The sequence below is a fragment of the Dipodomys merriami genome, unplaced genomic scaffold (genome assembly GCF_024711535.1).
Source record: "Dipodomys merriami isolate MVZ:Mamm:240054 unplaced genomic scaffold, mDipMer1.0.p SCAF_74, whole genome shotgun sequence".
Classification (NCBI taxonomy): Eukaryota; Metazoa; Chordata; class Mammalia; order Rodentia; family Heteromyidae; genus Dipodomys; species Dipodomys merriami.
Genome location: NW_027206335.1, coordinates 965001 through 988487, shown reverse-complemented (window position 1 = coordinate 988487; position 23487 = coordinate 965001). Strand labels below are relative to the sequence as shown.

At 40.5% G+C, this 23487-nt stretch overlaps 1 protein-coding gene across 1 annotated transcript in view; it reads right to left on the bottom strand.

Annotated features, from left to right (window-relative positions):
- LOC138818354 (protein FAM114A2-like) overlaps positions 1-23487 on the bottom strand; it is a 69676-nt gene that overhangs the window by 5050 nt on the left and 41139 nt on the right. The window contains exon 7 of the mRNA XM_070009352.1: positions 15565-15644. Within this exon, the coding sequence (XP_069865453.1) occupies positions 15565-15644 (80 nt within the window). The remainder of the gene's footprint in view (positions 1-15564; positions 15645-23487) is intronic.

The following is a 23487-nucleotide window of genomic DNA, read 5'->3' as shown; positions in this document are numbered from 1 at the left end:
TTGCTCTGTTCACATGTGTTCTGCTTGCCAAAATTTGCTGCTGAACACCTCTAGTCATTTATTTATTTCAGTTATTTCTTACAAGTTTTCACTTTTGTGAATTCCTGGTTTTACTGAAGATCAAAGGTTGGGCCTACATATAACCAGGAAATGATACCTGGAATTTGTGTGAGTGGCTCAGACCCCTTTAATTCTATTCTTACTGCCTTATCCTCTTTCCTGCAATCCACACCAGTGGCCAGTTGGGGCTTTCTTACAACTAGTTGACCAAAGCACAGCATTGGATCTAGTTTACTCCCAGTTCTGCAGGCTTTCTCTGAAAGATGGCCTCTGAAGTCTTAGATTTAGAACTCTCTTGGCTTTCCATGCTTTCTCCTCTCTCTGTACCACAAACACACACACAGACACACACACACACACACACACACACACACACACACACACACACACACACACCCCAGACATTTAAGCCATGATTTCTTAAGTAGAACTATCTTTTGATACTTTAAATAGTCCAAAATACTTGATGTGGCACAAAGTAAATAGTTCATATTTTCTTTATGTTGCCAGTCCTAGTGCTCCATCTCTTTCTTGGGTGCTATCCCTGAGCTTTTGTGCTCTACCACTTGAGCCACAGTTCTACTTCCAGAATTTAATGCTTATGAAGGCCCAGGTTTGATTCCTCAGTACCACATAAACAGAAAAAGCTGGAAGTGGTGCTGTGGTTCAAGTGGTAGGGTGCTAACCTTGAGCAAAAAATGCTCAGGGACATTGCCCAGGCCCAGAGTTCAAGCCCCAGGACTGGAAAGAAAAAAAGGAGGTAAAAATCTCACAGACTTTCCTGCCCAGGCTGGATTTGTACCATAAACCTCCTAAGTAGCTAGGATTTCAGGTATGAGTCTTAGGTGCCCAGTTTAGGCATCCTACTTCAATAAAGCTTCCTCAGCCATTACTTGTGCAGAGCTCCTATCCCTTGTTTTTCAAGAACTTATTAAAGGCTTTGCCACATTCTTTAGATTTGTTGTCATTACATTTCTATTATTATTACTTCCCCCATCACTGCCTCACTCTCTCTATCTTTCTCTCTCTCTCTGCCCTCTTCTTTTTTTCTTTCTCTCTCTTTCTCTCTCTCTCTCTCCTTCCTGGTGGGTTTTGAACTCAGGGTCAGGATGGGGTATCATTGGCTTAGTTCTTTTTTTTCTCAAATATGATGGCCTATCATTTGAACAACAACTTCAATTCTGGCTTTTTGATAGTTAACCAGAGATAAGAGTCTCATGGATTTTCCTATCTAGGCTGGCTTTGAACCACACTCCTCAGATCTCAGCTTCCTGTGTCACTAGGATTAGAGGTATGAGCCATTAGTACCCAGTTTCAAATAATATCATTTTTAGTTTTTTTTTCCTGAAGTCATTCATAGCTAAGAAACAATGATGCTAATTTTCATTAAGGAATTAAGCCTCTTCAAAGCCCCTTAAATTCCAAATGTTTTTGAGTTTTCATGCTTTCTCTGAAACCTATGGACTAGGCAAAGTATATATGTGTAAATTCGCATTACCCCATCTGCCTAGCCCAGCTTAGCTACTGCCAACTTGCTTATTCTCCCTAACATTTGGGAACGGTGCTTTCTGTGGAGCTAAGATGTGCAAACCAAAGGATTCAATTATACTCGGTAAGGATAAATCAGCCTTCATGAGGCCTCCTGTCCATGGAAGACCCATGCTGCAGGGAAGAGTTTGTTCCCAAGAAGAAGGGATGCAGATTGGAAAGAATGACCTGGTGTGCTGTAATTTGCACTGTGAAAACCACAACCACACAGATAATTGTTCATGAGGCCACTGCATTCACAGCCCATCTCCACTGATATTTTTTGCCAGTTGTGGGGCTTGAACTCAGCCTGGGAACTGCCACTAAGCTTTTTTGCTCAAAGGTAGAATTCTGCAACTTAAACCCATCACTACTTCTGGCTTTTTCTGTTTATGTCACACTTCATGCATGCTAGGAAAGCACTCTACCACTAAGCCACATTCCCAGCCTTCACTGATCTTTTTATGCATTCCATTTTTCACATGTTAAGTAGAAACCTTGTATATCACCAGGAGCAGAGAGGGACTTATAGCCTGTAACAGACCAATGCAATCAAAATAGTTACCTAGAGGGTGAAATGTGTTTCAAACTTAAATTTTAAAAACCCTAATTTAATTAGAGTTGGGAAAAGGATTTCCTAAAAAGATGACCTCTAAAACAACAGGCCTTGCTTCAGGGCTTATTAATGTTCAATGTCCTATGGTGTAGGGTGGGGCCATGGTTTTAAGTCACAGATTTTGCCCCAAAGGATTTCATAGATCCATAGAATAAAAGACATTCTCAGAGAATAATGAGAGACTGAATCATTAAATGCCAGTGGTTTAGTACTAAGTGTTATAAATAAAATAAAGAAGGAATTACTCAGAAAAATGAATCTATGCACAGAAAATGGGCAAAGTAGTCTTAACTGGGTAATGAGATGAGAACTTGGGGGTGTGCCCTGCTTGGGATGTGAGATGATTGGGAGAGACAAAGGTATGCAGTCTTGACTAGAACATGTATTGAAACATGTATTCTAAAATCTAACAAACCTGGTCCAACAGTGATGTCTAAGCCACCTTAGAGTGGCTTCATCAGTACATCCAAACCATGCCCAGCCACAACCATCCACTTTAGCATTGGTTCATCAACTTATGCATTTGTGGTTCCTTTGCTATGGACCAGGGATGGAGCGTGCAGACCCAGGGCAAAGTCAGCAGATCCTAGATGGCTGCTTCTGAACATACCCTGTGGTTTGTTGATAACTGGCTTACACTTACATCCAAGACAAGCTCCTTGGCTGTAAGCCATGGAAAGATGACTGAGGCAGGAAAGTCAGAAGGAAAACAGTAAGTCTGATCATGGAAGTCAGGAATCTTCCATGTAGGCACAGTACCTAGGCCCTGGGTTCAAGCCTCAGGAATGGCACACCCAAAAAAAAATAATACAATAGTTGTAGCTAGTTTCAGTGACTGTAGTATTTGACCACACCTAGTGATTAATGTGGAGACTAAGAACAAATTTGGGCAGTATGCTTGCCTCTTTTTCCTCCTTTGGTGATATTCCACACTTTCCAGGCTTTAAATGATCCCTTCCCCCTGGTAATCACCAAATGCAATTTCTAACTCAAAATGCTCTTTCCCAGGCTTGGGGAATTAAAGGCCTGTCTACTAGACAGCTCCAGTTAGCCAGGCTATCTCTCAATGGTGAAGCAAAATTATTTGCCTAAAACAGAATTTGAGATTCCTTTCCCTGCTTGCTAGAACATTTCTCTTCCTACCATCTTCTCATTGTAATAGTTCTACCATCTATCTTATTATTTGCTTCAGCCAAAAGCCTACATCATCTTTGGAGCAAGTTCTAATGTCTCATTTTACAAAACCATTTCCACAAGCTGGGCACTAGTGGCTCACACGTGTAACCTTAGATACTTGGAAGGCTGAGATCTTAAGGTCACAGTTCAAAGCCAACCCCTACAGCATAGTCAGTGAAACTCTTATCTCCACTTAACCACCAAAATGGCCAAGAGTCCAGCTGTCACTCACATGTTCAGCATTACTAGAGTGAAAAACTAAGTGAGATTGCTAGGCTTTGAATTCAAGCCCCAGTACCAGCAAAAAGAAAAAGAAAAACAATAAACAACAAACACTACTTCATCTACTACTTTTACTCCATTGTTGACATTCTAATCTACACTGACCTGTACTAAACAATGGCCACACAGGGCTCCTGGCTTTCACTCTTCATTTATTCTCCACATTGCCACCATGGTGAACCTTGAAAAGCACATATCACATAGTGATACCTCCTGCTATTATCCACAGTGGAAAGTTCTAGAAGAAACCCACATTGATTGCCCTTGCTTATATGACCCTATGTGACCAGACTCTTCTCTGGGTCATATGCATCTGCCACCATCCCTCTTCACTCATTTCATTCCAGTGACACGCAACCTTGATGTTCCTCAAAAACACCAAGTCTCCCACCTCACAACCTTTGCTCCAAGTGTTCCCCTCTGCCCAAAATCATCTTTCCCCAACTCTTTCCTTCATGACTCGTTTGCGGAACTCACACCTTAATTCATTAGTCACCATTTCCAGGAAGCCTCTTTTATATAGTTTTTTTTTGTCGGTCGTGGGGCTTGAACTCTGGGCCTGGGCATTGTCCCTCAGCTCTTCAACTCAAGGCGAGCGCTCTACCACTTGAGCTACAGCGCCACTTCCTCCCGGAAGCCTCTTTTGATCATCTTAAGGTAGCTGCACCCAAGGTTGTGGTTGAGGCAGAACTTAAATAACTCCATTTCTCCATTTTCTTTTGTTTCATAGTGTTTGCCACTGTTTGGATTGGGGGGGGTCATGGGGCACGAAATATGGGCCTGAGCACTCTCCCTCAGCTCTTCAGCTCAAGGCTAGCACTCTACCACTTGAGCCACAGTGCCACTTCCCACTTTTTCTCCTGATGTGATGCTGAGGAATCGAACCCAGGGTCTCAAGCACTCTACCACTGAGCCACCTTCCAAGCCTGTTTGGATTTTTTAACTGTTTCTTTGTCAGTTAGTATCCTCATCTAGAACATCAGCTCTATGAAAATGAAGTTTTTATACATTTTAATTCCAGGCCATTCCTAGACATTGAAACAGAGCTTGGCTCCCAGTTTTCCTTCATTAAATAGTTGATGCAGGGCTGGGAAGGTGGCTCAGTGTTAGAGCACTTGCCTTGCATGATTGAGGCCCTGGGTTTGATTCCTCAGCACCACATAAGCAAAAAGCAAAAAACCGGAAGTGGAGTTGTGGCTCAAGTGGTAGAGTGCTAGCCTTGAGCTGAAGAGCTGAGGGATAGCGCCCAGGCACAGAGTTCAGGCACCACGACTGGACCATAAAATCAATCAATCAATAAATAAATAAATATTTGATGCATCATTGCCAAAGATGGTGGATACCGATGGCATGAACTTTCATAAAATCGTTGAGCATGCTGGCATCAATTTACCTCTCTGTCTGAAGATGAAGTTAATATACTATCTCTTTCAGAATGTAATGGGAGTCATTATAATCAATGGAGAGGCTCAAGTCTTTACCAATCATTGTGACACAAATATTAGAATCTATGGGCAGGGAGCCATTTGAAAGTGGTAATCACAAAATAATGGAGAAAGAAATTTGTTTTATTTATGAACCTCCTGAGATCTGAGAAAGTGGGCAGAAATAAAATACTCCCATTTGCAATCTAAACATTCATAAACACAGTTCACACTAAATAAAATTGCACTAACATTTTAATTGACATCAATAGACATTTTGTTAAGTGTTTTGTTTTTTGAGCTCATTTATATATCTATGGTAAGAAGACTCCCTTCCATTTGAATATTTTAGTGGATATACTTTTCAAATGAATGTCAGTGCTACCTTCTGTGATATCACCCTGGACAGAAACCTTTTGTTGATAACATTGGGGTATCATTATACGCTTACACTATTATATCTGAGTAGGAAATAGCAATGCACTGTGAAATTATAAAGGCAAACTTTCATGTGCATCATACTGCTTTTTTTCCTCCTCTCTCCTCTGTTATGAATCCCTATGTAGGACACCCGGCTGGTTCCACTTTGGCTCCTAAGGATTTGACAGGACCCGCAAAAATAAGGGAATGGTTGGGGAAGCAGGGGGAAGATATTGAAGGGATGACACAGATCAAGATGCACTGTAGACATGAATTGCTTGGTTTTTGGTTTTGATTTTTTTGTTTTGTTTTGTTTTGGTCATGGGCCTTGAACTCTGGGCCTGGGTGCTGTCCCTCAGCTCCTCAGCTCAAGGCTAGTGCCCTCCCACTTAAGCCAAAGCACCACTCCTGGCTTTTTTCTGCTTATATGGTGCTGAGGAATTGAACCCAGGGCCTCATGTGAGTGAGGCAAGCAGTCTTCCAATGAGCCACCTTCCCAGCCCCGAATTGCTTGTTCTGAATTCCAAACATTCACTACATAATCTAAAGATTAAGAAAACTGAGGTCAGGGGTGGTGAGAATTGTGAAATGGGAGACATGGTTCAAAAAACACTGCACCCAGGAACTGCTCTGCTGCATGGCCGCATCTCTGTACAACTACCTAACTAAAACACACATAGACACAGACACAGACACACAGACACACAGACACACACAGACACACGCACACACACACACACACACACACACACACACACACTCTAATAGTGAAAACGAGAATGAAAAACTTAAACCTGGGAAAAAGGGGTACAGTCACTTCGGGCTCCTGATCAGAGTAGAGGTTGATTTTAAGGGGTGCCCCTAAATTTCTGAACTGGGTGATTGTCCACCTTGAAGGAATGAACTTGTGTCTCTGGGGGTTTGGGTTTTTAATGCAGGACATGCAGTACACAGAAAGGATCCCCCAGTTAACTAGGAACCACCTTCTCTTCCGCTGCCCTGTTCACCTGCTGCCAGCACCAATAAGCTGGGGAAGAAGAGGACCAGCTAGCCTGGAGGGGCCCAGGGCACTGACCTGGAAGCTAAGACTGTGTTTGTGAGCTGGAGCCAGTGGCTCACCCCTGTAATTGAAGCTACTCAGGAGGCTGAGATCTGAGGATCTCAGTTCAAAACTAGCCGGGGCAGGAAAGTCCATGACATTAATCTTAAGCTAACCACCAGAAAACTGGAGTGGTGCTGTGGCTTACAGTGGTAGAACATGAGACTTGAGCAGAAGAGCTCCAGGACAGTGCCTAGGCCTTGACTTCAAGCCCCAGGACTGACTAGAAAAAAAATCATCTTTGATGTTTGTGGAACTCAAATTCAAGGTCCCAGTTGATTGAGTGTGTCTGGTTTTACAGGGCTCCAGCAGGTAGAAGAATTACTATATTGTTCTTTTTTTGACAGTCCTAGGGTTTGAACCCAGGGCTTGGGCACTGTCTCTGAGCTTGTCTCTGCTCAAGGTTAGCATTCTATTACTTAAGACACAGCGCCACATCCTGCTTTTGCTGTTTACTGAGGAACCAAACCCAGGTCTTCATGTATGCCAGGCAAACACGCTACCACTAAGCCACATTGTGATTCCTGAAGAATAATTAGTATAATAATAAGTATATTTATAATATTTTTATACTTATATCATTATATTTCATTTACTATTGTAGCATGTATATTTTATCTATTATATATAACATTTATATTTATTTGTATATTTACTAGATATTATATAATATATAATGTATGTATGTTATAGAATATAATATGTAACATATTAATACATTTTATAAAAATGTTTTATATCATTGCACTTATAGCATTAATATAGTAATTATATTTATAATTCTAATATTTTGTAATAATAATTATTATGCTGGAAGAAAAACTGGGGTGTCTCCAGAGGACAAGAGGGCCCTGAGAATTGAGAGGGGAACCACTGGGCTCCTGTGCTTCCTTCCCATGAGTGACCATCACTGCTTGTGTTGGTGTTTGTGTGTGTGTATATGTGCTTATGTTTGTGTCAGTGTCAGTACTGGGGCTTGAACTCAAGGCCCTGCATAATGTGGCTGAGCTTTTACTCAAGGCTGGTGCTCTACTATTTGAGCCATAGCCCCACTTCTAGCTGTTTCCAGTGGGTATTTGGAGATTAGATCTCATGGATTTTCCTGCCAGGGCTAGTTTCAAACTACCATCCTCAGACCACACCCACCAGAGTCAGTAGGATTACAGGTGTGAGCCACCATTGCCTGGCCTGTGTGTTTTGTGCTGGTACTTGGGCTTGAACTTAGAGCCAGGGCTTTGAATTTGTTGAGCTTGTTTTCTCAAAACCAACACTTTGCCCCTTGAGCCATATCTCCACTTCAAGTTAAGTGTCTCAGACATTCTTGTCCAGAATAGCTTTGTACCAGGATTCTCAGACCTCAACCTCATGAGTATCTAGGAATAGAGGTATGAGCCACTGGCACCCACTTTGTATATTTCTTAAATTAAATCCTGTACTCTCTCACTCCCAACCTTCAAGAGCTTCTGTTTCAGAATAAAATCCAAAGTCTCTACCATAGTCTAAGGGAACTTATCTTGTCTAGTGGTTCTCAAATACATCTAGAGGGCTTCTTTGAAGCAGGCAACACTGGACCCTAGCCCCTGACTAAACAGGTCTGGGCTGGACCTGCTAAAGTTCCTGGATGAGATCACTGCTTCTGGGTGGAGACCACACTTGTAACTCATTGCTCTGCACAAGCTGCCCACTGCCTGTCCTACAGCAAGCATATCCTCTACTCCACACACTGATTGTGATGTAGCCACACTGGTTTACTGACTCTAAGACAGGCCAGACACCCTCAACTTTGAGCTCATGACCCTACCTGATTCTGGGGCCTGGGTGAGTTGCCTTGATCTCCTAAGTCACTTTACCACATGACGCTTTTCTGAAATCATACCTCACTGTAAATTGCCAACACTCCTCCCTAGCACATCTCTCAATCTATTTTTCCATCATATTTTCAAACATATTTATACATTCTCCACCCTCCCCCACCCCCACACACTAAAGCATAGAACTTCAAAACAAAGTTTTTCTTTTCTACTTGCTACAGTGTCTAGAACCTAATAAACTCAATAGATAAAAAAGAGTGAGATGGGTAATAGTGTCACACCTGGAATGTTAGCTATTCAGGAAATTGAGATCTAGAATCACTTTTTCCATTTATTTCCCATTTTGATTAAAATTTAACCATTAAAGGAACTTTTAAAAAGAATCAAAACTTCCTTATTTTCTGCAGGTTTCCTTCACTCCCTTTCACCTAGTCTACCTCAACCTGTGTCCCCATGGGAGCTTTGGCATCTCAGAAAATGTGCAGTGCCCCAGACCCTAGTTAATTTCAGACAGAATCCAGCATTACCTTTAGTCATGTGGTGGGCAGAGCAGAAGGCATCTACCATGTGTGCTACCCACACCTCTCATCCACACCTGTGCTACTTCCATACTCCCAGCCACACGAGCACCACTGTGTCACCATTGCTTACACTGGCCTAGGCATGGGCTTCCATGGTCATCAGGACAAATGTCCTGAGAGCTATTTTACCTGCAACAGGTGACATTTCCTGATCTGGGTAATCACTGGCACTGGAGCAAACCAGGGCCATGGCACTGCAGGATGCATCTCTCTACAGCAAAACTTGGGGCCCTTCCTTCCCAGACACAATGGAGATCCTGGACAAGTCCCCTAGATGATTCCATGAATGTCTCTCACAGCCCTCATCTGTCAGAAATGAACAAAGAGGACAGAATTGTTCAAGTTATTTTCTTTCTTCATAGAAGGGTGCACTATCATCCTGCCCCCCAGAGCAAGGCAGCACACCAAATGGCGGGATCCACTTGGTTTTCATCCCAACCCAGGAATGATATTGTGCCTTTTCCTGTTGCTCAGGAGTCAGGATCACATCTTTGTAAACAATCGGTTACCAGGGCAATAGGTCACAGAAGGAAGACAGACGGCATTATAACCATCAGTTCACCATCCCTAGCCAGGAGGCAGTGTACTTTGGGAGGACATTGCTCAAAAACAAACATCCTTTTTACCTGCTAATGAAACTGCAACTCCACTGCACCCCATCTTTCTCATTAAAACAAAAACTTAGAAGAAAAAGGATAGAGTGTTTTGGACTTCTTGCCAGGACTGGCTTGAAACCACAATCCTCAGATTTCAACCTCTTGAGTAGTGCCAAGCTTTTCCATGAGACAATTCTCTCAAATTAACCACCAAGAAAGAAGCAAAAAGAAATAGACAAAATTCCAGACCTTGAGCTGAAGATCATGGACAGCACAGCACACATGCCCTGATTTCAAGCCCATGACCTGCACATCATCATCATCATCATCATCATCATCATCATCATCATCATCATCATCATCATCATCATCATCATCGACATCATCATTATAATGTGAATTAAAAAAGTATAAGACCCTATTAAGAATATTAAAATTGAGTGAGTCAGGCATTTTTTGGTGGCTGACATGTAATCCCAGTTAGAAGCATGAAATCTCAGGATGGTGGTTAAAAGCCCACCTGGGCAGGAAATTCCATGAAGCTCTGATCTCCAACTAACCAGCAAAAACCAGAAGTAGAGCTGTGGCTCAAGTGGTAAAGCAACAGCCTTCAGCAAAAAAGCAAAATAAGTGACCAGGCCCAGATACATAGGGTAGGACAACTAATAATTAATTAATTAAATACAAATACATAAATAAAATCAGAATGGAAGAAGAGCACAAAGCGCCAATTCCAAATCTTAAAATGAGCAGAGAATTGGTGGCTTACACCTGGAGCTCAAGCTACACAAAAGACAGAACTTGAAGATCTCGGTTCCAAGGCAAACTAGGCAGAAAATGTATCAGTCCTGGGTCTTGAAGCCAGAGCTTGAAATAGAAATACGTTTCTTAAAGGTAGCACTCTACCACTTTTTCTCTTTAGGGGATTAAATGGAGATATATCTTACGGACTTACCTGCCTGGGCTTTCAACCTCAATCCTCAGATTTCAGGTGCTGATATAGTACCCTCAACTTCTTAACTTCTATGAGAATTTTATCTGCCATGAACTGCCAAAAAGTAAAAGAAGCGAGAAGTTGATCTGTGTGGCTCAAGCCACAGAGACTGCTTCCTTTTAGGGAAAACAAACAACAAAAACCCTCATACACAGTGGCCCTGCCCTGCTTTCAAACCCAGGAAGTGATCAGGCCCTATGTTCAAGCCCTAGGACCATCACCACCAACAACAAAAGAATGACTCAGGGACAGGGACTAGGCCCAGAATTCAAGCCCTAGGAACAGCATCAAAAATAAAAGAAAAACAAATTCAGAGACTGTGGCTAGGCTCCAGAGTTCAAGCTCTAGAACCAACACCAGGACACACACACACACACACACACACACACGAGAAATGAACAAAATAATGAGAAGATGGCAAAAAAAGAGAAAAGTCAATGAAATATTTTTAAGTAGTAGCTCATGCCTATAATCCTAGCTACTGTAGAAGCTGAAATCTTAGGATTGTAGTTCATAGTCAGCCTGGGCATGTGTGCCAGTACTGGTGCCTGAACTTGTGCTGTTTTGCACAAGACTAGAACTATACTACTTCCAAACACTTGGTGATTAATTGGAGATGAGAGTCTCAACAACTTTCCTGCCCAGGCTGCCTTTGAACCACTATCCTCTGATTTTAGAGCCTGGGTAATGTCCCTGTCTTCCCATGAGAATCTATTTTTTTGGTTGGTCATGGGGCTTGAACTCGGCCTACACACTGTCCCTCAGCTCTTCAACTCAAGTCTAGTGCTCTACCTCTTGAGCCACAGTACCACTTCTGGTTTTTTGGTGGTTTATTGGAGATAATTGTCTCACGGACTTTCCTTCCCAGGCTGGCTTTGAACTGCAATCCTCAGATCTCAGCCTCCTGAGTAGCTTGGATTACAGGCGTAAGCCACTGGCACCCAGCTTTCTTTTTATTTTTTCTTTTTTGTGGGTGATGGGGCCCGCTCTAGCTCTGGATGCTGTCCCTTAGCACTTCAGCTCAAGGTAAGCATTTTACCACTGAGCCACCTTCCCAGCTCCCCCAGCTATGAATTACCAAATTTGTTTTACACAGCCAGATGTTGAGATGCATCTCAAGGTTCAGAGCCTGTCAGCCTTGCTCAGGACAGGGGAGAGACTCCTGCACAGTGATCTTGCCCTGATTTCAGGTCTAGGAACAGTCACCACTCCCTGTGTTCCAGCCCTAGGACCAGAACCAAAAAATAAATAACTCCCCCGTTTTCACTGTATTTGATGTTGGTATAATTTGTGAAGGGGAAGGGGAAGGGGAAAAACAAATTTTTTAAATAGGGATACAGGTGGACCTATTGCAACAATGAGATGTACAAGATATTATGTCGAAAAATGAACTTTACAGCTTTTGCCTGTGTGTGGGGGGGGGAACGGGGGGGGAGGGTGGAGAACATTATATAAACAAAGCCATCAATGAAGCTGTGGCTCAAGCTGTCACAGTCTGCTAGTCTTGAGAAAAACAATACAAAAAATGCTTCATTCATAGTGGCTCTGCTCTGACTTCAAGCAGGAGAGTGGCCATGTCATGAGTTTAAGCCCTAGCACCAAAAATGAATGAATGAATGAATAAATAAATAAATAGAGCCAGAACTTTATCTGTGGCTCAAGCCATGGAGACTGCTAGTCTTGAGAAAGAAAGGGAAAAACCTCAGACACAGTGGCTCTGCCCTGATTTTATGACTAGCAAAAGTTAAGGCCCTATATTCAAGCCCTAGGACTAGCAATAAAGAAAAAACAAAACAAAACAAAACAAAAACAACAACAACAAAAACTTGGCAAAAACTCTGCAAAAAAGCCCAAGTCCTAAGTTCAAGCCAGAGGATCAGCACCTAAAATAAATGCAGAAAGAAAGACAAATGCGTAAAGAGCCAAAATTTGAACTGTGTCTTGAGGTGGGAAGCCTACTACCCTTGAGAAAAAATTAGGAACAATGACCAGCCCTTGAGTTCAAGTACTATAACAAGCTCCAAAACAACCAATAAAACTCAAAACAAAAACTGCAGAAAGAATGGCCAGGCCTAAATAATAAGCTAGATGACATGAACTTACAAAAAAGAGAAAAGGAATAAAAAATTAAGTGAAAAGGAGGGCAAAAATATTAGAGGCAATTCAAGATTTTAAAAAATATGGTTCATACCTATAATCCTACCTGCTCAGAGGGCTGAAATCTGAGCATTTGTGTTTTGAATCCAGCTTGGGCAGAAAAGTCCATGAGAATTCTTTTCATTTGTGCTATTCCTGGGCTTGAACTTGGGGAGTTTTGCTCAAGGGTAGAGCTCTACTGCTTCCTACCTATTGCTGCTTAATTGGTGAAAAACATCTCATGGATTTTCATGCCTAGGATGGCTTTGAACCTTGGCTCTCAACTTTCAAGACTCTGTATCGTCATCTTGGCTTCTTGTAGTACTCTTTTCCTTTCTGTATTTTTTGTCAGTTGTGGGGTTTGAACTCAGGACCTGTGTGCTGTCCCTGAGCCTCTTGTACTCAAGGCTTGTGCTCTACCACTTGTGCTATAGCATCACTTCTGGGTTTTGAGTGGTTAATTGGACATAAGAATCTCACAAGGGAACTGGGAAAGTGTCTCAGTGGTAAAGCGCTTGCCTTGCATGCTTGAGGCCCTGGGTTCAATTCCTCAGCACCACATAAGTAGGAAAAAAAGCCACAAGTGATGCTGTGGCTCAAGTGGTAGAGTGCAAGCCTTGAGCTGAAGAGCTGAAGGAAAGCACACAGGCCCAGAGTTCAGGCCCAAGACCGGATCCCCCCCCCCCAAAAAAAAGAAGCTCAGGGACAGTGACCAGGCAGAAGAGTTCAAGCCCCAAGACCGGCAAAAAGAAACAAAGAAAAAAGAAAGTGAGTAATTAAGCTGTGGCTCAAGGTATGAAACCTGTTAGCCTGGAGAAAAAAGGTAAAAAACGTAAAGAAAAATTTAAAAAGAAATTATTCCCAGTACCACACCTTCCAGTGCAACCAGGCCAATGCCCCTGCTATATCCTATGTCTCAATGACAAAAATTTCAATTATTTGAAAACTGCCTTCCAAGAATTGCCACATGGGACCACATGGGGAATTATTGACCATATGCAATTATTGACCTCAAAAATATTTATTAACATGATTTCTTCTATTCTTGTGATTTTTCTATGTCCTTCTCATCATTACTTCCCTAGCACCTAGCAATTACCTGGAATAAAAATAGAGAAACATGTCTGCTTACTGAACATCTGCATGTATATTTAGAATACTAAGCTAGTTTCAATGGGGTCATCAACACTGAAGATTTTTTACTATGAGCCTCATACTTTGTAAAAAACAAAACAAAACACATTTTACCCTCAAGAACTCTACATTTGCCAGTTGCCAGTCACTGATACTGTCATCCTAGTTACTAAAGGGAAGGAGGTGCTTGTGTTGTTCAAAAATATTGATGTTATAAAGATAAGGAAAAGCTGATAAATTATTATAGACTAAAAGAGATCAAGTATACACAACTACATATAATTCATGATCATGTATTGGTTTTTAGAGAAAAAAATTGATAAGGACAGAATTGAGCCAATTGGCAAAACTGGAATATAGACAAAAGATTAAGCAAAAGTATGGCATTGTGATTAATTTACTGAAGTTGATAACTATACTGTGGCTATGTAATAATGGGACATTTTTGTCCTGAGATCAAGATTAAAATATGTAGGAATAGAGAACTACGAAATATACAATTTAATCTCAAATGTATGTCCACAAAGAGAACATACATGCAAGCATAAGTGATTAAGCAAATGAAGGAAAATATTAACCAACTGAATTTGCATAAAAATCACAGAAATAGTTTATATTCTTTTTGTGACTTTTCCTAAATTTGACTATTTTTAAACAATACTAGATTGAATAGTGAAGAGATGCACTTGAACTGCAGAAGATAAGTTCCTGAGGATTGTTCTGAGAAGGCTTAATGGAGAATGCATGCATTGGGGGATAAGAATAAAAGATCAAGTGTTACCATATGAAAATTATGGAAATCCAAACATTCAGACTACAACAATAAAGTACCAAGAGTAAGAAAATTCACAGATACAGAAAATAACTCAGGGCTACTGTGGATTGAGGGCTGAATGGTTTAATGGCCCCAAATTTTTGTTGAGGGTGATGGATATGTTTTGGATAAGATAAAGGTGATGGTTCTACAATACTGGAAATGTACTGAATGTCAATGAATTGTGGTTATAATAATAAATGTTATTACTATTTCCCTATGAAGAATAAAAAATCATCCCAGTTTAGAGGCTACTGTTTGCAGGAAACTCCCTGACATTATATATTCACAGGAAACTGTACTCTTTATTTCTTACATTCAGTAGATTTTAAACATGTATTTCTTTATGTGTTTTTTTCTTCTTTTAAGGTAGAACTTTGCTAGCACAGGCCGGCCAGGAATGTGCAATTCTGCTACTTTGTTCCTTGAGGAATGTCTTTCTTCTACACAAGACATTCCATAATAAAATTTATTATCTAATAACAAAAGCAACAAGATCAAGTGTTACGTTCCTTACCCTAGGACTTAGGAGCAAACAGGACATCCTGACTTATATCAGCTCCCTCTGTCCAGAAAGCATTGTGTGCCTGGTGCTTACTGGTTTATAGAATGTCTCCTGAGCCTGGGAAAGATAGGCATAAAAGGAAAAAGCATCCCTTGTCCTGTGCATGAGCAGGCAACCGAATATATGTTGTATTAAATATTTCTCTGGATATAGAACCTCCCTACCCCTCTCTGACCTTAGATATGCATATAGCTCCCAAGTCACCAACAAAGAGCAAGGCTTTGCCCAAGGCTATTACTTCCATATGGTAAATGGTTACTATCTCAGTTTTTAATTCACTGAAGTGTCAAAAATAAATGAATCAAAATCACCAAGAAGTAATAACTTACCCTGGCAAGTTTGTCTGGTTTGCAGGAGATGTACAGCTGGGAAAACAGCTCTGTTATCCCTTCAGAAAAATCTTCATCTCCTGAAAAAAAACAAAGTCTCACATGAAAAATATTCCAGCAAAACTGCTGAGGTTCACAAGAAAGGTAAGAAGGAAGAGGAGTGAAGGCAGCAGAAGTATTCATAACAATTTAATGAGCATGGAATATGAGTGCTTATACAATTTTTTTTCCTTTCCTTCTGAGGGTTTTCTGATGCATTGTTATCATTATCCAGTCTTTCAGTTAATGTCCAATTAAGACAAACATTTCTGACACTTTTCTTCCACCACTGGTTAAGCTGAAGCTACAGGTGCTACGGATAATAATATTCACTCGGCCTTCTGAGCTTTCTTGGCAGACTTGGTGACCTTGCCAGCTCCAGCACACTTCTTGTCCACAGCTTTGATGCCACACACAGCAACTATCTCCTATTACAAACAGCAAGATGATCCAGAGGAGAATAGTCAAAGAAGCTCTCCACATACACAGGCTTGCTGGAATCATATGAAGCATGACAGCATCACTACACTTCAGGAATTTAGGACTAGCTTCCAGCTTCTTACCAGATCTGCGTTCAAGCATCTCTTTCCACTCAGTAAACTTACAAGCAATTTAAGCTGAGTGCCAATCCAGGACAGAGGCATAGGAAGCACTAGTTTGGCCTGGATGGTTCAGGAAGGTCACCCAAGCTGTGAAGCTAAATGCTTCCTTGGGTGGATCATTCTTGTTGTCACCACCAATGTTGTCATGGCAAACATCTTTGGCTGACATGCTTATAGAATTTTTTTGTGCACAGTATGTCAATGGATGTTCTTAATGGGCTTATAAGAAAAGTGGGTATTATCACACTTGTGTGATAAAGATAATGCAGGCTGGAAGAGGTCAAGAATTTTTACAAGATCTCCTAGCAAAGATAAGAAGTTAAACCTTGGCCTCCACTTTCAATGTTCTTTGCACCACATTACAGAAGAATGAATGGAGAGTATGAAGCAGATATTATATAAAGAAAATGGAATTCAGGGCTGGGAATGTGGCTTAGTAGTAGAGTGTTTACCTTGCATGCATGAAGCCCTGGGTTTGATTCCTCAGTACCACACAAACAGAAAGAGCTGGAGGTAGCACTGTGGCACAAGTGGTAGAGCATTAGACTTCAGCAAAAAGAGGCTCAGAGACAGAGCCCAGGCTCTGAGTTCAAGCCCCAGGACCAGAAAAAAAGAAAAAGAAAATGGAATTCAAGTTGGGACAGTAAGACTCCAGGAGAATCCAGGTTATCCAAGAAAATGGGAAGAGTTTCAGGCAGAGGAAATGAGTGCCAAGATTAGGGGGATGAAAGCATAGCAGGAAGTTTAGAATAAGCAAAGGAAAAAACAACAAAATAGGATCCAGCTAAGACTGAGCCTTTATACCCTCTTAATATCTCAAAGTTTCTACCAAAGAGATGAGGAACTACTGATGATTTTTAAAACAGAGACAGGTAAGATCAAATTTAAATCAAAGAGAGATCACTTTAGTGGCTGAGTACAGAACTTATCAGCACTAATCTAGGAATAAACAAGAAAGTAAAATTGAGTCAATAATCCATGATCCAAGTAAGAGACGGTGATGTGTAAATCAGAGGGAGAAAGGATTCTTAAATGTTGGAAGGGTGCTAAGGAAAATGTTGAAATTATCATGAAGATGGGAACACAGAACACCTTAGTAGAGAAACATGCAAACATAAGGATAAGTCAAGAGCAAACTATAATCAAGACAGACAAACAAATTGTCAGGAAATATTCTTTTTCTCTTTACACACCTAAATCCTATCCATTCACCCACTTTGAGACCAGCCTAATGTTTTAGACTTTAGAATCTATATATTTATTAATCACCAGTCTATAGCTTCAAAGGGCAAATTATTACTTCTTTATACCTGCCATTGTCTCCAAAAGTCCCTGGTTGGTGGGAGGGGGGAATGTATCATGGCACATTTGTCCCTCTCAGTTGGCATTTAAGAGAGAGAATTAAAATGACTTAGCAATCCAAGTTTAACATGGATTGTGAAGGTGATCTCATTAATACCATCCTTACCTATGTACCTCATTTAAGCAACATTTAATTATTCCAACTAAATCCTGCTGGGTGCAAGAAATTAATCTGAAAACATAATGAGATAACAATATCACAAAGTATTGACAAAATGATCCAATGGCATGCAGAATTTTTTATTTAGATTTATCTCACTCTGTTCTAAACATATTTAATATATACTTAGAATATAATTAATATTTGAATATGTACATTGAATTTACAAATGTACAAATATACAATGTATTATGTTTGAGTTTATTTAAATAAACTTTTTTTTTTGGTAAGAGTTGTGAACAAAAAGGAAATGGGTCACTGTTGTGGCTCATGTCTGTAATCCTAGCTATTTGGGAGGTGAGAATGGAGAATTATAATTTGAGGTCAGGCTTAACAGCACAGTTTGTGAGATCCCCTTCTCAGCCATAGCCTGGTACAGTAGTATCTGTTCATCCTCTTACATTAATGTGAGAGGCCAAAATTAAGAGGATCTCAGTTCCAGCCCAACCTGGGCAGAAAATTTTAGGAGATTCCATCTCAACAGAGAAGCTGAACACAGTGGCAAATGCCTGTGATCCTAATAATGACAGGAAGACTGAAATGGGTAACTCTAGTTCAGGCATGCATCCAGGAAAAACCAGACTCTCCCTGAAAACAGTCAAGGGAAAAGAGGGCCCAAGGCGTGGCTCAGTGGTACTGTGCCTGCCTACTGACTTTGAGTGAGTTGAGCTCAAACCCCAGTACCACCATAAACAAAGGTAAACAATGGTGGAAGATCACTGTCAAATGCTTTCCACTGAATGAAATATATATTAGGCAGGAGTGTGGCCCAGTATTAGGCTAGAGGTGGAACTCTGTCTTAGAGGACTTGGCTGAGGCTCTGTGTTTGGGGACTGGCACTGCGGTAAGGAGAAGTTGCATTGAAAGTATGTAGGATGGTGCTGGTGGTTCATGGCTATAATCACAGCTACTCAGGAGGCTGAGACTTGGAGAATGGACCTTTAAAGCCAGCCAGGCAGAAAATTCTGTTTAGATCTATCTCCGCTTAGCAAGAAAAAGACAGACTGGTATCTTGGTTCAGAGTGGTAAGACATCAGCTCAGTTCAAACTGTGGTCCTGGCACCAAAAACAACAATAAATAAATAAATAAATAAAATAATAAAGTGTGGGCTTTGGAGGAACTTTGCAAGAATGAAGGGCTCTCCCAAAATAGGAAGACATATTCTTAGGCAAAGGGATGGTAAGGACCAAGGATGCTGATGGAAAAAGATGACCAACACTGCCACACCACCAGGTTCCTAAATTTATCGCCCATTAGCTACTTCCATTTTTTCCATACTTCATTGAGATATCATTAAATGCCAACATCACTGCTGAATTCTCAACAAATATCACTGAGGAGGGCTGGCACAGAGTGTGAGAGGAGCTGGGAAGGAGTCTGTTTTCGGAGTCATTTCTGGTGAACATAATAGACAAAAATCCAACTGTTTAGAAAATGCCTCCAAGTTCTCTGAATGGTATTTAAAGATCAAGAGTCCCATTCGTGGGCAAAACAAGATGCTGATTACAGAACGAATGCTGTTAATTGCACAAATAAGTTTATAAATAACACAATTGTCATATTGAGGCCTAGTTAGAAAAAAATGCAACTATCTAAACACATCACAATGGCTTTATGTGTTTCCTAAGTTAAGCCATCTAAAAAGAAGATTTTTTTATCTATTATATCTTTGGAATCATGAAAATAATTAGTATCTCTTAGTTAAGACTATTATACTTTATTTATTTTTCTGTTTGTGGAGCCTGAACTCTGGGCCTGGACACTGTCCTTGGCTCTTCAGCTCAAGGCTAGCATTCTACCACTTGAGCCACAGCGCCACTTCAACTTTTTCTGCTTATGTGATGCTGAGGAACTGAACCCAGGGCCTCATGCATTCAAGGCAAGCACTTTACCACTGAACCACCTTCCCAGCCCCTGAATACAGTATTTCTTTTAGTACTTATTTTAACAACCTGTGAGGAATTAGATTGGGTTACCTTATAGATGAGAAAACAGCTCAGTATCAAGGAACTTTTCAAGGTCACCTGGCTTTAGTAAATGACAGATCTTCATTTTAACACAGTGGAAAACTCCAAAAGCCCATCATAGTTAACTGCCATCTCAATATTTCAGAACAACATTAAGAACTTACATTCAAAAAACTTTTTTCTTTTGTGCAAGTCATGGGGCATGAACTCAGGGCCTGGGTGTTGTCCCTGAGCTGTTTCAGCTCAAATCTAATACTCTATCACTTGACTACAGCTCCACTTTGGGCTTTGGGTAGTTAACTGGGGATCAGAGTCTCACAGACTTTGCTGGTGAGCTGGCTTTAAACCCAGATCCTGGATCTCAGCTTCCTGAGTGGCTAGGTTTACAGGTGTGAGCCATTAGAAAATATTTTCTAATCAGGAAGCAAGCTTTTACATAGACTAAGTAGTCATTTATTAGTAAGGTGTTATACAACTGTCTAGTTTGAACTCTTAGAACACACGGCTGAAAACAACAAACAAAAAAGAAAATGTCCCAGTCTGCAGAAAATCTGTACTCAAGGAATAAAGAAAGTGCCTCCCTGAGAAATGTTCAGTCTTTCTGTAGAAAACTTGAAGACTAGTTATTTTACAGTAGATTAGAAATAGAAAAAAACAAATGAGATTAAGAGGATATTAGTGACAAGCACACTGACAGTTCAAAGAAGTAAAAGAGAAACCCATCTTTAAATGCACTGACATTTGGAAAATTTTAATTTTGCAGCCCTCATACTAGTCTCAGGACCTCTTAATACTTTTAAATTTTTGAGAGCCCCCAAAGAGCTAATTAAAAATGTAAGTAGACAGGCTTGGAAGGTGGCTCAGTGGTAGAGTGCTTGCTTTGCATGCATGAGGTCCTGGGTTGGATTCCTCAGCACCACATAAGTAGAAAAAGCCAGAAGTGGCACTGTGGCTTAAGTGGTAGAGTGCTAGCCTTGAGCTGAAGAGCTGAGGGACAGTGCGCAGGCCCAGAGTTTAGGCCCCACAACTGATAAAAACAATGTAAGTAGAGGTAGGAACTGGGGGCTCTCACCAGTAATCCTAGCTACAGATTCGGGAGACTGAGAGCCATAGATTGCTATTAAAAGCTAGCTGGCTTCCAATGTATAACCCCTCTTTTCACTGTATTGGATGTTGGTATAATTTGTGGAGGGGAAAGGAAAAACAAAGTGTTTAAATAGGGATACAGGTGGACCCACTGCAACAATATGTACAAGACGTTATGAAAAAAGTTTACAACTTTAGCGGGGGAAGGGAGGGATAGGGGAAACAAAGGAGGAAGCAACAATGCTTGATAAGAAATGTACTCATTACCTTACTCATGTAATTGTAACCCTTCTGTACAGTATTTTCACAATAAAAAACACAAATTAGAGGGGAAAAAAAAGCTAGCTGGAGCAGGAAAGTCAGTGAGACTCTTATTTCCAATAAACTACTCAGAAAAAAAAAACAAACAAAACAAAACAAAAAACAAAGTACACCTGTGACTCAAGTGGTAGAGTGCAGCTCAGGATCAATGCCTAGGTGCTGAATTCAAGCCCAGGACTGCCACAAAAATAAATTAAATAAAAATAGGGGATACACACACACACACACACACACACACACTAAAGAAACAGACAGATACAGACATATATGTTAAAAAGTAGAACACATCCAATGAGCAATGCATCAGGTATTGAGTTCAAGTCCTAGTTTCACATCCCAAACAAAAGAAAAATTAGAACTGAAGTGCTTATGGTAGTTTTGCAAACTTAAGAAAAAAAAACAGTACTTGTTTATATACATTTATTGAAAATAACTGTAATTTCCACAAAAGGTGAAATTTCAGCAGAATAATACAATTGTTTTACATATTTAATGAATCTCTTTATCCTTTAGCCTAATGAAAGACACATGTGTTCTCATCTGCTTTTACACTCTGTCTGCTGGGGTATGTTGTTTTAAGTATATGAAGGAAATCTACCTCACAAAGTCACTTAGTTAGAAAAGGAAGAAGTTTTAGTAGCCTTCTCAGATTATCAGTAAAGGAAATGCTTACATATTCCTTAATACTATACTAAAACTCAAGTAGTGTCATCTCTTAAAATTTAGTTGTAATGATATACATAGCAATGAGCCTGAAGCTATACCATAAGATTTTCTGATTGGATGTATTGAATTAAAATGCATTAGTCTTTTTTTTCTTTTGCCTGTGCATCATTTGCTAACATCACACATTAAATAATGGGAAAATACTCACTCCGAGTCACACAAATCTTTCAAATGCTGACCAACTGTCTTGAAATGAATGAATATAGCTGTTATTTTCAACACAGATTTCATCAGCATAGTCTGTAAACAGCACTGGGAAGCTACAAAGCTCAACAGATCAATAAATCCACTCTACAAAATTGAAAGTTAGTTTGAATGTATAGCATGACTCATACATAGTTGCTTTTCTTGTTGTAAAGGCTCATTTCATTCACTTTTAAGAAATGTTCACCAAATAGTATTCTAGTCTCTGGGCTGGGAAGGTGGCTCAGTGGTAGATTGCTTGCTTTGCATGCATGAGGCCCTGGGTTCGATTTCTCAGAACCACATAAGCAAAAAGAAAAAACCGGAAGTGGCTCTGTGACTCAATTGGTAGGGCGCTAACCTTGAGCTGAAGAGCTGAGGGACAGCGCCCAGGTCCACAGTTCAGGCCCCCCAACCAGATCCCCCTCCCCCAAATAAAGAATTCTAGTCTCTGTGACCACTTGTATACTTCATAGTGAAAATGGCATTCCATGGCAAAGCATGTAGTTCAATTAAACACTACAAATGGGCTAGGCACTGGTGGCTCATGCCTGTAATCCTAGCTACTCAGGAAACTAAGACCTAAAGATCATGGTTCAAAGCCAGCTCAGGCACGAAAGTCTGTGAGACTCTTTCTCCAATAAACTACTAAAAAGAAGACAGAAGTGGTGCTGTGGTTCAAGTGGTAGTACACTACCCCTGAGCAAAAAAAGTTTAGGGTACTACTCAAGCCCTAAGTTCAAGTCCTAGGACCAGCTTAAAAGAAAAATTCAAAATTGAATTCATTCATTCCACTTTTTAAAAATAGCCAATTAACAAAGAATATGTTAGAAATATATTTAATTAAATGTTAAAATAAAACAAACCTAATTATTCATTTGTCCAGAAATTATATTTTATATTAACTGCCACATTACCTAATTACTGTAAAAAATGAGCAGCTTCAACATTCATATTTCGTAAGAGATACAGCAGGCTTTAAATTGTGGAGGCGGGGAGGGGGGAAGAGTGTCACTCACATTTTAGGTACTACCACGTTTTCTGCCTCAATTCAAGATGGGATTAAGGGTCCCATAAGTCACAAGGTACAGCTGAAGTATCCAGAGATATAAAGAAATGTCAGTCAAACTGAAGACAAACTCTGAAAAGAGCAGTCTTTAACTGTAAACACTGGCAGGGGTATATGAACAATATCAGTATGAGGGATGCTAAAAGGAGTCTGACAGGAAAAAAAACAGAAGACATAAGCAAGAGGCTGACATGTCTGAACACCTAGACAGGGGGAAAGTTGCAAAAAGGATTCTACATGAAAATTCTCACTTCAAAAATGAGAGAGATGCAGGGTACCAGTGGCTATCCTTTTCACACTGCTACTTAGCTGGCTGAGATCTGGGGATCATAGTTGGAAGCCAGCCTAGGAAGATAACTCCAAGAGATTCCTATCTCTAATCACAAAAAAAAGCTGGAAGTAGAGGT